This window comes from Trachypithecus francoisi, unplaced genomic scaffold (genome assembly GCF_009764315.1).
Source record: "Trachypithecus francoisi isolate TF-2019V2 unplaced genomic scaffold, Tfra_2.0 Lachesis_group11, whole genome shotgun sequence".
Lineage (NCBI taxonomy): Eukaryota > Metazoa > Chordata > Mammalia > Primates > Cercopithecidae > Trachypithecus > Trachypithecus francoisi.
In genome coordinates this window covers 15,821,205-15,836,532 of record NW_022681456.1, presented here as the reverse complement: position 1 = coordinate 15,836,532, position 15,328 = coordinate 15,821,205, and the positions used below count along the sequence as shown (strand labels likewise).

The window sequence follows — 15,328 nt, the reverse complement described above, 5'->3', positions numbered from 1 at the left end:
GGCTGGAGTGCAGTCGTGTGATCTCGGCTCACTGCAACCTCCGCTTCCTGGGTTCAAGTGATTCTCCTGCCTCAGCCTCCTGAGTAGTTGGGGTTACAGGTGCATGCCACCACACCCAGCTGACTTTTGTATTTTTAGTAGAGATGGGGTTTCACCATGTTGGCCAGGCTGGTCTTGAACTCCTGACCTCAGGTGATCCACCCGCGTTGGCCTCCCAAAGTGCTGGGATTACAGGCATGAGCTGCTGTGCCCAGCTGTATTTTTGTATTTTTTGTAGAGACAGGGTCTCACTATCTTGCCTAGGCTGGCTTGAACTCCCAGACTCAAGCAATCCTCCCACTTCAGCCTCCCCAAAGTGTTAGGATTATAGGCATGAGCCACTGTGCCCGCCAGGACTGGCTTTCAATAACTGTTTGCTCTTTTTAAAATTGGCTAACACATTGTTGTAGGACAGTAAGTAGGGCATGGAGTTCCTTGACTCCTGCTCTGTCTCTGATCTTCATCCCATACTTGAACTTAGGCATGAGGCTCAGGGATGGGATGGAGGAGTCAGGAGTGATGTATGTGTGCAGGTAGGGTGGGCAATGAGTTGAGTAAGCTACTTGGTAATTTAAAAAAAGCTGAATGTCGGCTGGGCACAGTGGCTCACGCCTATAATCCCAGCACTTTGGGAGGGCGAGGCGGGCAGATCACCTGAGGTTAGGAATTCGAGACCAGCCTGGCCAACATGGTGAAACCCCGTCTCTACTAAAAATACAAAAAAATTAGCCAGGTGTCGTGGCAGATGCCTGTAATCCCAGATACTTGTGAGGCTGAGTCAGGAGAATCGTTTGAAACTGGGATGGATGTTGTAGTGAGTTGAAATTGTGCCATGCACTCCAGCCTGAGCGACGGCAATGGAGCGAGAGTCTGGCTAAAAAAAAAAAAAAAAAAAAAAAGCTGAAATGTCTAGTCACGGCATCCAAATGGCTATGTCTGGAAGGGCATGATGGAGCCTCATCCCCCTGCATCAAACCCAACCACCAGTTTATTCCTTTATGGTCACAAATCTGTCAGGCATTTGACATCAGTGCTTCTTCATCTGTTCTTTTTTTTTTTTTTCCCCCGAGACGGAGTTTCTCTCTTGTTGCCCAGGCTGGAGTGCAATGGTGTGGTCTCGGCTCACCGCATCCTTCACCTCCCAGGTTCAAATGATTCTCCCATCTCTCAGTGTCCTGAGTTGCTGGAACTACCAGGCATGCACCACCATGTCCGGCTAATTTTTGTATTTTTTTTTTTTTTTGAGACAGAGTCTCGCTCTGTCGCCCGGGCTGGAGTGCAGTGGCCGGATCTCAGCTCACTGCAAGCTCCGCCTCCCGGGTTTATGCCATTCTCCTGCCTCAGCCTCCCGAGTAGCTGGGACTACAGGTGCCCGCCACCTCGCCCGGCTAGTTTTTTGTATTTTTTAGTAGAGACGGGGTTTCACCGTGTTAGCCAGGATGGTCTCGATCTCCTGACCTCGTGATCCGCCCGTCTCGGCCTCCCAAAGTGCTGGGATTACAGGCTTGAGCCACCGCGCCCGGCCAATTTTTGTATTCTTAATAGAGACAGGGTTTCGCCATGTTGGCCAGGCTGGTCTCAAACTCCTGACCTCAGGTGATCTGCCCGCCTCAGCCTCCCAAAGTGCTGAGATTACAGGCTTGAGCCACCGCGTCCAGCCTCTTCATCTATTCTTTTACTGCTTTTGAGGTCTATTTTGGAACTGGGCCTGAAACCAGCCAGGAATTAGGGTTTAGGGTCCTCAGGGAGGACGGCCCTAAATGGAAGACGGCTGAGGGTCCAGGTCCACCTGTTTCTCTGGGGTCCTGGCTACGGAGCAGCTGTGCTGGAGGAAAGGGGGTGTTGGGAAGGAGGGCAGAGAGGATGCTCAGCTGCGCCACCCAGATCTGCATCCGGAATCAGGAGCGAGTCCGCTGGCTGCTGGTGGCACCCTCAGCCTTCAGCCCCTTGGGTGTGGCTTCTGCTGGTGAGAGTTGCCTGACTCAAGATGGACTGATGTAGGGGTCTAAAATCCCACCTTCCGGTCCCAAATCGGGACACCTCTGAAAGGTCACCTTTAGAATGCCCTGCAGGGCTGGCTGAAGCTTCTGGTGAGATTTATGGCAGCTCAGCTTTGCCTCTGACCAGAGAGGCCTCCTCCCCTCTCCTCCTCTCCCCCTGCCCCTCCCTTCTGCCTCCTCCTTTCCCTCCCTTCTCTCTTCTTCCCTTAGCTTTCTTCTCCCCTCCCCCTTTTCCTCTTTTTTCTTTCCCTCCTCTCTGCTCCCTCTCCTCCTCCTCTTTTCTCTCCCTCTCCTCCCCTCCTCTACCCTCCCTCCTCTTCCCTTTTCTTCCCTCCCTCCCCTCCCCCTCCTGCTCCTTCCCTGGTCTATCTTCTCCCTCTCCCCTGTCCCTTCCTCTCTCCCCTCTTCTCTCCTCTCCTTCCTTCTCTTCCCCTCCCATCCCCTCTCCTCCCTTCCCCTCCTCTCCCACTCCTTCCCCTCCTTTCTCTTCCTCTCTCCTCCTCTCCAGTCCCTTCTGCTCCCTTCTCCCGTTCCCCTCTCTCCCCTCTCCTCCCCAAGAGCACTCCCTTGTCAGCCTCCTGACAACTCCATCTCAGAGCACGCTTCTGGGGTACCCAACCCAGGACCCCAGGCCAAGGTGTGAGAAATTCCAAGCAAATCCAACAGAAGACAGCAGCCAGCCAAGTTGAATCCACTTTTTAATATTGTAACCATAATGCAAACAAGCATAATAGGCTTTTGTTGAATCCCATAAAATTGGAAGATGAGAACTATACAGAAGAAAAGCATGCGACGAACACAGCCTGGACAACCTCGCAAAGAGCGTGGGGTGGGCGTCAGGCCTTCAAGGAAGGTGCTGGAGCACAGGGACACTTGGCAGAGATTAGCAGCATCGAGAGCTCAGAGGTAGGGGGGAAGGCCGAGTTTCTGACAGCGTGTGTGTGTGTGTGCGCGCGCGCGTGTGTGTGTCTGTGTGTGTTGAGATGTGACCAGGTCTGCCCATCTCCCCAGTTTCCCAAGCCCGGAATGGACACTGTGATGTGAGGTGCCCGGCACCTTGCGCTCTTTGGGCCTTCTGGAAAACCACTGCTGAGCCAGGAGTGTGAGTCTTAACAATCACAACGAGAACACAACAATGAAAACAGTGGCGGCAGAGCACAGGACATGGGAGGGAACTGAGACTGAGTTCAAGAGCACTGGATCTCAGTGGGTCTTAGTCAGAGCCAACACCAAGGACATCGTGTCTTATCTAAATGGGCTGTCATCCTCTGTTCTGGCAGAAGAGGGCTTTTTTTTTTTTTTTTTTTCCATAGGGTCTCATTCTGTCAGCAAGCTGGAGTGTGGTGGCGCCATCTCGGCTCACTGCAGCCTCCACCTCCTGGGTTCAAGTAATTCTCCTGCCTCAGCCTCCCGAGTAGCTGGGATTACAGATGCCTGCCACCACGCCGGGTGATTTTTGTATTTTTAGTAGACACGGGGATTTGCCATGTTAGCCAGGTTGGTCTCTAACTCCCGGCCTCAACTGATCTGCCAGCCTCAGCCTCCCAAAGTGCAGGGATGACAGGCATGAGCCAACACACCCGGCCTGGGAGGGGTTTTTGAAAGCATACTGCCTCCCCATGCCCCCTCCCCCAGAAATCCTCAAATCCCACTTTGGCAGGAGGTAACGGAAATAACCACCGGGCCAGGCAAAGTTTCTGCTGCTTGCTCCAGGAAATCTACACTGAGAAGTCCTGGGGTAGCCAGCAGAGATTCTCTTGACCCTGAAGTCCCAGAGAGGGGTGTTGTCCCCGGGGACGTTGGGCAATGTCTGATGACATATCTGATTGTTACCATTGGCAGGACACTGCTACAGGTGTCTAGTGGATGGAGGCCAGGAATGTTGCTCAGCTTCCTACGGTGCCTAAGACGGCCCCCACAATAAAGAATGATCCAGCCCCAAATGCCAATAGTGCTAAAGTTGACAGACCCCGCACAAGAGCCTCCTAGAACTTAGAGTCAAATCTGGGCACTTCGATGTCCTGGAGTCATTTTCTAAAAGACTACAGGAAGCAGTGCATGGAGGCAGATTTGTTCCTGCCTGCCAGGGCCATCTCGTTAATAACGGACTGTGTTTTGGACCAGACAGGCATAACCCCGCTTGACCAGAACTGTTCGGATATTCCACAACAAAACAAACTCACAGAAACATACTAAGGTATATTGACACCGGACCACCTCCCTCGCACGTGGCTTTGATAAGTATTAATGGGAAGCAGACTCCGCTTTCCACGGGTGAAAGTGTACCTGGGTCCTTACATTTGGAGAAGGCAGCTTTTCTTTTGGGGTTCTTTTGCCACAAGGCAGGGACTGGCAGTGGGCCAAGGATAGGGGGTGTGAGATAAAGGGCAGAGTCCAGGCCAGGTTGGCTTCCAAAGGTGAAATCCCTGTTCATGGGGAACATCTGGGTTGACTCCCTGGGAGGCAGGCCCCTTCCCTCACACCCTCAGACCCTCAGACCTGTGTTTCCTCAATCTCAGCGCCTGGTCTTTCATTTTGATTTTTTTTTAGAGACATGGTCTCGCTCTGTCACCCAGGCTGGAGTGCAGTGACGCGATCCTAGCTCACTGTCGCCTCGAACTCCTGGGATCCAGTGATCCTCCTGCCTCAGCCTCCCAAGTAGCTGGGACCACAGAAGCATGCCACCATGCCCAGCTAATTTTATTTTATTTTTTTGTAGAGACGAGATTTCACTATGTTGCCCAAGCTGGTCTCAGACTCCTGGCCTCAAGTAATCCTCCCACCTCAGTCTCCCAAAGTGCTATTGCAGGCGTGAACCACCATGCCTGGCCTACTTTTTGAGCCAAAGAGGACATTTGGATGCAGGAGACTTTATGAAGTTTGGGGACAGCCAGAGAGTATGAATGGGTTATAAAGGAAGACTAGTTAGTGTTTCTCTCTCCTGGTTGCTTCCTGGCAGTCTCATACTGCCTTCCTGATACAGACAGAAGGCTTTGAGGACATGGTGGCCATAGCGGTATGCTGGGTATCTGGGGCAGCGGGTAGGGAAATATACAAGGAAATATGGCTGGCTTAAAACACAGACTAGAAGTCCATGGATTTCCTAATGGCATGAATGAAAAGGCTGCATGGGGCGCTGGTGCTGTAGGAGGGCAGGGGCTCAGGCATCTGGACTGCCCATCCTGTCGGAACCATTTGTCCCATGAGCTAGGTCAGGACAACTCTCACTTGTTTTGAGCTTAGGGCAAAACCTGACCTCTTTCAAAGTCCAGAGCAGGCAGCTGCTGAAAGCGTGTTTGGTCAGAAGATTCTGTGTTCTTAACCGATGTCTACTGGCTGGGGCTCAGTTTTCCGTCCGGGCAACTGGGCGTGGCTGGACTGGGGAAGGATTCCCCCTGTCGACTCCAGAGAAGCTATCACATCAGCTCTGAAAACTCTTTTGCCTGAGCCTGAGCCTGCTCTTTGGAGACCTCTCTCTCAGCTAGGGGTAAGATGTTTTGTTTTATTTTATTTTATTTTGAGATGGAGTCTTGCTCTGTCACCCAGGCTGGAGTGCAGTGGTACAATCTTGGCTTACTGCAGCCTCCACCTCCCCGGCTCAAGTGATCCTCCTGCCTCAGCCTTCCAGGTAGCTGAGACTACAGGCGCGTGCCACCATGCCCGGCTAATTTTTGTATTTTCTTAGTAGAGTCAGGGTTTCTACTAACTGACTGACTGGTCTCCAACTCCTGACCTCAACTGATACACCCACCTTGGCCTACCCAAAGTGCTGGGATTACAGACATGAGCTACCGTGCCCAGCCTGCAAGATGTTTTAATTTCTCGTTTGTTCTCACCCTCTACAGCAGATGGGGCGCCAGGTACGCTGATTCAGTTCCTGGAGTCTCTTTATCACTACATCTGCCTCTTCCCTCACTCAAGCCTTGGTTGCAGCAATAACCCCCCAACAGCTCAACGGGCCATGCTCTATACTGTGGCCAGAACTTTCTTTTCGAAGCAAAACTCAAATCGCCATAATGTCCCCTTTTAAAAAAACACTCTTAGGGACTCCCTGTTGCCTTCTGAATAAATTTCTTGTCATGCCACTCACCTCTCCCCATGGTCTGGTGCCAGCCCACCTTTTCTCGCCTTCCTCAGCCTTCCAAAGCCAGCCCCAATTTATCTTACATGCTCCCTGTCCGTGCCTTTCCTCGCTTCCCAATTCCTGGCCAACTCTTACCTTCCAGAAGCTACCAGTAAAATCCCACCCATTTCTCAAACCTCAGACATTTATGTCAGTTCCAAGACCGGTGTCTCTCTCCATCAGATTATAACCTTTGGCTGGGCGTGGTGGCTCATTCCTGTAATCCTAGCACTTTGGGAGGCTGAGGTGCGTGGATCATTTGAGGTCAGGAATTCAAGACCAGCATGACCAACGTGGTGAAACCCTGACTCTCCTAAAAATACAAAAATTAGCTGGGCATGGTAGCAGGCACCTGTAGTCCCAGCTACTCAGGAGGCCAAGGCAGGAGAATTGCTTGAACTGGGGGAGGCAGAGGATGCAGTGAGCTGAGATCGCACCACTGTAGTCCAGCCTGGGTGACAGAGCTTTTCTTGTCTAGCAAAAAGAAAAAAAAAGATTCTAACCTTTTGCATGAGAGGAACTGTGTTTTCCTTATCTCTGCATACTCTCTGGTGCCTTCCACACACTGGAGAAGCAAGACATGTTATAAGTTAAGTGAAAAATTAAAATGCAGTAAGTTTTGAACCAGGTACCGTAACTGGGCATTTCGTGGGCACTGTCTCATTCAATCCACCTTGTTATACAGGTGGGTAGATAGACTCTAAAAGGTCAAGTGAGCCGCCCACAGCCATCTGCACCAACAGGGGCAGAATTAGGATTTGCACTCAGGTCGGCTCCCAAAATTCCATTTTGATGGGTCTGAAGCATCCCTCCGCAAAGGAAAGCCACCTGGCTGTCTCACTCCAGGGAAACCAAAGGAAGCCCTCTCTTCTCCCAGGGAGTTTCACTGTCATCTCTCTGCTCTTTCACAGCACAAGGTGCGGGAACTGGATTCATAGTGATGGCAGGTGAGCATGATCCAGCGTTCCTATTTCAGGAGACGTCTCATTCCTCTTGGCCAAACTCACTTCTGTGAAATGGGGTTGGAGCTACAGGCCAATTGGCTACAGGCCAATTCAGGGGGAAGAGGGAAATAAACGGGCCATAACCCGAACAACCCCCAAATACCCTGTCAACCCTATTTTGCCCACCCATTGGTTAATTCTATTTTGCACTTACGGTTGGCTACAAGGCCTGGATGAAAAGCCACCACAAGAGGGCAGTATTTCCCCATCCTGGATCTGAGCTAAACTCTAAATCTGGACTCCACTCTGGTCCTTGATAGGTTACTCAACAGAGAGAGGCTTTTGGTATCAGGAATTCTGGCAAATGAAAGAAACACATCAGATCGCCCTCCTGCCTTCTAGCCTGGAGTTGTGAAGCAGCTTGTGTTGGGGATTGAAAGGTGTTTACTTACAAAAGAAATCTTTCTGGAGAAGAAGGATGAATCCTGGTTATATAATCATTTCTTTGGACTCCTTGACAAAATGAGACAATGTTTCCATCTGTCTGCTACTAAAAGGGCAGGGACATGCAGAAAGGAGGTGCCTGGCACATCAAGTAAGCTCTTCTAAGTATTTATTCCCTGATGGAAAAGCATTCCTGCATAAAGCTTGACGCGGAGTGGGAAGCACTGATCAATTTCTCTTTGATGGGGATTGGACACAGCAGTTTCCTTCCCTGGGGAACTGTGGAGGCGTCTCCAAAGGTATAAAGGATTGGAAAGAAAGCCTTCCGGAGAAAAGCTACTAGGAGCTGCAATTGGGTTTGCAGGAAAGGAGTTTAGAATAGGCTTCCCTTCAGGATAGAAGGGGAATCTAAATGCATCTGGGAATGCCCCTTTCATTGGGAGATCGCTCCCTTAATCAATTTCCCACTCCTCTCCCCATGCCCTGAACCCTTTCTAACTAGAACAATTACGGGGCTTCCAAATGTTTCAGGTACATGGGCGTGGACCCTTTTTTTTTTTTTTCTCTCTTTTGAGACGGAGTCTCGCTCTGTCACCCAGGCTAGAGCGCAGTGGCCGGATCTCAGCTCACTGCAAGCTCCACCTCCCAGGTTTATGCCATTCTCCTGCCTCAGCCTCCCAAGTAGCTGGGACTACAGGCGCCCGCCACCTTGCCTGGCTAGTTTTTTGTATTTTTTTAGTAGAGACGGGGTTTTACCGTGTTAGCCAGGACGGTCTCGATCTCCTGACCTCGTGATCCGCCCATCTCGGCCTCCCAAAGTGCTGGGATTACAGGCTTGAGCCACCGCGCCCGGTCGGGCGTGGGCCCTTGATTATGGACACGCGTGGGATTAATATGGGCCAGGGACATGTTTCTTGGCATCGAGGGTCTTCAGTGAAAGCAGTGGCGATCTAAGATCGACATACTTGTGCAGGGAAGGGGATGGACAGAGACCCGGCCCATCACACACGCATATACACACGCACGACCAAAGTGTCATCATAAAAAAGAAGGGGACTTCAGCGGCTGAGGGACTGGCTCAGAGAGCTTGTGCCTAGTTCCTGCAGCCTTTCCAGGGGAACCCCAGAGAAAAAAACCCCTACAGCGACGGCCATGTTCCAGTGGTTTCATGCACCCGTGAGCTGCCCTTGTCAGCAAGAGAAGGGGCGGGAACAGAGTTTTGTAAGAGCCACTGCAGATTAGAAAAGCATTGCATCGCAGCAGGAAAACTCAAGGAGGAAACTCAGGAGGGCCGAGGAAACCACTGAGGGGCAAGAACCCCAAGGAGGGAAACCAGGGCACAGCGACAAGGACAGGAGGCAGAGCGAGGGCCACGCAGGGTCCCAGAGGAAAGGTTCAGCAGTGTCTGTCCACGCTTACAAAACTTGCAGCCGGCTGGGCAAGAGGGTCCAGTTAGGAGCTGAAAACCCTGTGGAAGGAGAAGTCGGGGGCAGTTAGTGCTGCAGGGGCGAGGCTGCTGTGTTTCCTCTGAGTGTCCCAGAGAAAATCACCCACGCTCTGGGCTCAGGGGCTTCGTCTCTTTCTTTCTTTCTTTCTTTCTTTCTTTTTTTTTTTGAGACAGAGTTTCGCTCTGTCACCCAGGCTGGAGTGCAGTGGTGCAATCCCGGCTCACTGCAACCTCCACCTCTCATGGAAATCCCAGCAGGGTTCAAGCGATTCTTCTGCTTTAGTCTCCCAAGTAGCTGGGATTATAGGCGCCCACCACCATGCCAGGCTAATTTTTGTATTTTTAGTAGAGATGGAGTTTCACCATGTTGGCCAGGCTGGTCTCGAACTCCTGACCTCAGGAGATCTGCCCGCCTCAGCCTCCCAAAGTGCTGGAATTACAGGCATGAGCCACTGCACCCGGCCCATCTCTTTCTTTTTTTTTTTTTTTTTTTTTTTTTTTTTTTTTTTTTTTGAGGCGGAGTCTCGCTCTGTCGCCCGGACTGGAGTGCAGTGGCCAGATCTCAGCTCACTGCAAGCTCCGCCTCCTGGGTTTCCGCCATTCTCCTGCCTCAGCCTCCCAAGTAGCTGGGACTACAGGCGCCCGCCACCTCGCCCGGCTAGTTTTTGTATTTTTAGTAGAGACGGGGTTTCACCGTATTAGCCAGGATGGTCTCGATCTCCTGACCTCGTGATCCGCCCGTCTCGGCCTCCCAAAGTGCTGGGATTACAGGCTTGAGCCACCGCGCCCGGCCCCCATCTCTTTCATTTATTCTGTAGCCCGAGTGTCTTGGACAGGACCTGGCACCTAGCAGGGGCTTGTTTTGAAAGAAAGAAAGAAAGAATAAATGAATGAATGAATGCTCACAAATACAATTGGCCAGGAAGAGAAGCATTTCAATGGACTTTTTTTTTTTTTGAGACTGAGTCTCACTCTGTCGCCCAGGCTGAAGTGCAGTGACGCGATCTCGGTTGGTTACAACCTCTGCCTCCTGGGTTCAAGCGATTCTTGTGCCTCAGCCTCCTGAGTAGCTGGGATTATAAGCACATGCTACCACGCCTGGCTAATTTTTGTTTTTAGTAGAGACAGGGTTTTGCCATGTTGCCCATGCTAGTCTTGAACTCCTAGGCTCAAGTGAGCCACCCATCTTGGCCTTCCAAAGTGCTGGGATTACAGGTGTGAGCCACTGGGTCTGGCAAAAGGGTTTGTTTGTTTTTTTCTCTTGAGACAGGGTCCTGCTCTGTTGCCTAGGCTGGGGTGCAGTGGTGCCATCATGGCTCACTGCAGCCTCGACCTCCCTGGGATCAGGCCATCCTCCTGCTTCAGCCTCCCAAGTAGCTGGGACCACAGGCGTGTGCCACCATGCCCTGCTAATTTTTAAATTATTTGTAGAGACAGGGTCTCCCTACATTGCCCAGGCTGATCTTGAACTCCTGGGCTCAAGCAATTCACCCACCTCAGCTTCCCAAAGTGCTGGGATTATAGGTGTGAGCCACCACACCTGGCCTTAAACGCTTTTGACAACCCAGGGACTTGTGACCTTAAAGGCAATGATATGAGTCTACTGGTCACAACAGTATGTTTTCGAGACTGCTGTGTCATTGTAAGCGGAAAACAAGGAAGATGCCAAATTCAAGAAATGAGTGTATGCCTTGTGCTGCTGAAAAAAGAGACTTAGCTGAGTCCCCACCCAATTTAAAGTAAAGGGCATACAGGGGTGGTTTCCAGGGGTTTTATGGCAGGGACTGGGGCAGGGAGCTTTGGGAAATGAAATGACGATCAAGGTTGCTGTGCCATGGAATTCAGGTAAGGTTTAAATCATGAGACCCAGTCCCAGTCTCCTGGTACCTCAGCCTGTTTCCAGCAATTTCTAGAGGTTCAGTGAAATTGTCAAAATCATATGAAGTGTAATTTGTGTTGATGAGAAAGCCCCCAGCCATTTAGGGGGTGAGGGAGCCACGGGAAAGGACACAAAAACTGAACTCCAGACCCCCACCCAGGTCCAGGGCGATCCCATTCTTCTCCCCACTCTCCACAAAAACTGAGCTCCAGACCTCCACCCAGGTCCAGGGCGATCCCATTCTTCTCCCCACTCTCCACAAAAACTGAGCTCCAGACCTCCACCCAGCACCAGGGGTGATCCCATTCTTCTCCCAACTTTCCTAAATAAGGAGCGTTCAAACACTTTTGTAGAAGAAACCCTTGCCCTAAATCTGATGCAAAACCCCAGTAGGTGAAAAACAAACAAGAAAGATAGTTCTGGTAGAAATGTCACAGATCCGACCAGGCGTGGCGGCTCACACCTATCATTCCAGCACTTTGGGAGGCTGGGGCGGGCAGATCACTTGAGGTCAGGAGCTTGAGACCAGCCTGGCCAACATGGTGTCACCCCGTCTCTACTAAAAATACAAACTTAGCTGGGCGTGGTGGTGCACGCCTGTAGTCCTAGCTACTTGGGAGGCTGAGGCACGAGAATCGCTTGAGCCTAGGAAGTTGAGGATGCAGTGAGCTGAGACTGTGTCACTGCACTCCAGCCTGGACTACAGAGCAAGACTCCGTGAAAAAAGAAAAAAAAAAAGCAACTTCCCAGAGCTAGGAGCCATCATTACACTAGGGGGTGCCCCAGACAGAAGGCGGCACCCAAAGCAGGGGTTTCCTCCCACACTGGAAGGGGCCTCAGGGTTCCCCTGGAAGACTCGTTAAAATGCAAACTGCTGCATCCTAACTCCTAAGTTTCTGATCCAGCAGGTCTGGGGTGGCCTGGGAATCTGCATTTTTAACACGTTCCCAGATGGTGCTGATGTTGCTGTTTTGGGGACTCTACCATGGGAAAGCCAGACATCCCTGCCCAGTAGAACCTAAAAGAGCGGGCTCTTCCCGCCCCTCACCCGGGGATGGAGCCAGCTTACTCATTGGTGTCTTTTTTGCTCTCTTCAATGAAGGCAATGGACTCAGATCTAAGGCGGTTGGTCACTTCATACGTTCGCAGGGTGACTCCGAAAATATCCTCGTGGTACCGGTTGTCATCCTAGAAGACAGAAACAGCCAGAAAACAGCTCTCAAATGCCAGATCAAGGCTTGGAGCAGGGACAGACTCGCCTGACACCTGGAACGGAATATCCCTCAGGAAGATGGTTCCCAAAGAGATGAGGCTGAAGCCAGTGTCCCCGAGGTACCTTTGATCTCAAAGACTCTGCTCAGCAAAACTCTTCTCTGGGACGTGCAGCAACTGTTCTCTGGGATGTAGCCCAGATGGCAAAGAACATTTAGGTTGCCATCTGGAAATACTGCGGCTGGTTGGTGGATTCTCAGGTGAAAAGGAGTGATGAGGTCACATGGAAACCTCACCATCCCCCGCTTTCCTCCCTCCAACGTGTTCCTGTAAGTTCAGGTCTGGGCAAGGCAGGGTTTAGTGTGAAATAGCCCATGAGACCAGAAGAAAGGGGAGGAAGGAACAAGTGGCCACTTAGCACTCAGGGAACTCCCCATAGCTGCCCACAGTGGAGACTCCTTGGGCATGCATGAGTTTCTCTGAAGATGAATATCTTTGCTCAGCATTGCCCAGAAAGAAGCAAGCAAAGAGAAGAACCTACCCTGGAGTCCCAGGAAACAGCCCAAGTGATGACTGACTTGTGACATCTGCAAATTTACCAAGTTATGGGAGCTCCTGTGGTGGGCAGTCAATATTCTCAAAGGGCAAGGGGATTAAACAAGGGGAAAATGCATCTCAATGCTGGGAAGGGCAGTGGCTGGGAGCGTGCATCTGGCAGGCCAGGAAGAATCTGTTGTGCACTAGGTTCCAGCCTCCCTTGGTCCTGAAAGTTTTGAAGAAAGTCACCCATCTGTAGAGTGGGTTCATTTTCGTTTTCAGTTGGGGTGAGTTTTTTTTTTTTTTTTTTGAGACAGAGTCTCACTCTGTTGCCTGGGCTGGAGTGCAGTGGCGTGATCTTGGCTCATTGCAACCTCCGCCTCCCGGATTCAAGCAATTCTCCTGCCTCAGCCTCCTGAGCAGCTGGGACTACAGGCATGCACCACTACGCCGAGCTAATTTTTGTATTTTTAGTAGAGACGGGGTTTCACCATGTTGGTTGGCCAGGATGGTCTCAATCTCTTGATCTCATGATTCACCTGCCTTGGCCTCCCAAAGTGCTGAGATTACAGGCGTGAGCCACTGCGCCCGGCCATTTTTTTTTTTTTTTTTTTTGAGATGGAGTTTCACTCTCGTCACCCAGGCTGGAGTGCAATGGCGTGATCTTGGCTCACTGCAACTTCCACCTCCCGAGTTCAAGCGATTCTCCTTCCTCAGCCTCCCGAGCTGGGACTACAGATACCCACCACCATGCCTGGCTAATTTTTGTATTTTTAGAACAGACAGGGTTTCACTATGTTAGTCAGGCTGATCCTGAACTCCTGACCTCAGGTGATCCTCCTGCCTTGGCCTCTCAAAGTGCTGGGATTATAGGCTTGAGCCACTGAGCCCAGCCGGGGTGAGTTTTTAACTCGCTTCCGCAAAATCCTGGGGAATCTATAAAAGTGTCTCTCGAGGGTCACACTAAAGAAACTGAGTATATAGAGGGCTCCACAGCTCTCCTTGGATCTGTTTGTGCAGTGCTCAACCTGTACAACTACACAGGGCAGTGCTGCAGCTTCTGAGGCAGGAGAAGTTAGGTTAGAATGGTTTCTGTCTAGTTACCAGAGGTCCATTCACTCGTTATTTTCACACACGGCCTCCAATCATATTTACTACACCTGCCTGCATGCCCAGCCATCCTTCTACTTTCTCTGTCGTTGTTTGGGGCCACCTATATCCTCTACCCTCAGTGGTAAGTGCAGTGAATGGGAGCAGGGATATCATCGTGGCTCCCTAATCAAGACAGGTTGGATGAAAAAGGGGGGATAGGAGAGTGGATATAGGAAAGGGACCTGGGAAGCCAGCCTGTCACGCACCCTCATCCGACTGATGAACACACCGGCGTCCTCTGCCGAGAGCTTCCCCTGCTGGGTCATGATGCGCTGGATGGCTTTGAGGACATCAGCGGCCATGGTGACGTCCCCACAGACGTAAATGTGGCCCCCTTGCTCCTTCAGGGCTCGGTACACAGACTCCGCAAGCTGCTCCTGCAGGATGTCCTGCACGTACTTCTGCAAGGAGCAGAGGGCAGTGAGAAGGCGCTGGGCTGTACAACATGCCTGCCATAGCCCATGTCCTCCCAGGAAGCAGAGCCTGACTCAGTGGCTTGTGGGCAGGTAGGATCTTTTGCGAGCTGATCCCAAGGAACAAGAGTAAGGGACTGGGAAGAGTGAGATAGGGAAGGCGGGAAAGTCAATTGGAGGGTGCAGGAATGCATTGCTATCCTCTTTGGACAACTGGAGCTCAGCTCTGCTTCCAGGGAGCTGGATAGACTGCTTCCCAGAATCATCCGCTGGAGAGGGCAAAGACGGGGAACATGCACTACCCACTCCTCTCTGCTGGTGGCCAATGGTCCCTGGGTGTTAACACCTGCACCCGACCAGGTGTGCGGCTGGTTACCACAGGCATCCTATGTTAGAGTGCCAGGGAAGCCCTGGGCCGATAGCAAGAGATGGGGGTGAGGTGAGGGGCCGACTGCTGTAACAATAGCAGAAGGAAAAGGTGGGCTGAGAGGGTGTGAGGTGGGCACAAGGGGTGTCTAGTACAGCTCCAGGGAACTCATTTGTTCAGGATGTCTTTAACTTGTCCAGGAAATTCCCGCTCTGAAGCTGATATTCAGCTGGAACGTGCTGGCATGGCTGTAGTGACTCTTAAAACTGACATACTTCCACCCACACTGCTCGGACTCTCTGGGTGCTCCCCCAACCCGCTGCAATGTCCTGACTCCTTCCCTGGGACCCCCAGACCTCCCCAAGATCCAATGGAGCTTTAGTCCTGTGGCCTGTGTCCATTCTGACTAGTACTGCCTCTCGTGGGCTGTTAAATTTCTTTGTATTTATTTATTATTTATTTATTTATTTATTTATGAGACAGAGTCTCGCTCATTGCCCAGACTGGAGTGCAGTGGCATGATCTCGGCTCACTACAACCTCTGCCTCCCGGGTTCAAGCCTTCCTCCTGTCTCAGCCCCTTGAGAAGCTGGGACTACAGGCAAGCGTCACCACACCCGGCTAATTTTTTGTTTTTTTGTTTTTTCTTTTTTTTTTTTTTTTAGTAGAGATGGGGTTTTACTATGTTGGCCAGGCTGGTCTCAAACTCCTGGCCTCAAGTGATCCACCCACCTCAGCCTCCCAAAGTGCTGGGACTACAAGCATGCGCCAC

General features: G+C 51.4%; 1 protein-coding gene across 2 annotated transcripts in view; it reads right to left on the bottom strand.

The window, feature by feature from the left end:
• Window positions 1–8,313: 8,313 nt before the first annotated feature.
• Window positions 8,314–15,328, bottom strand: part of NOS1 (nitric oxide synthase 1) — a 190,594-nt gene continuing 183,579 nt past the window's right edge. For both annotated transcript variants that reach the window (XM_033220447.1, XM_033220448.1), the window contains 3 exons: window positions 13,984–14,178; window positions 11,946–12,064; window positions 8,314–9,018 (listed from right to left, as the gene is read on the bottom strand). In XM_033220447.1, the coding sequence (XP_033076338.1) occupies window positions 9,003–9,018; window positions 11,946–12,064; window positions 13,984–14,178 (330 nt within the window). In that variant the 3' untranslated portion in view covers window positions 8,314–9,002. The remainder of the gene's footprint in view (window positions 9,019–11,945; window positions 12,065–13,983; window positions 14,179–15,328) is intronic.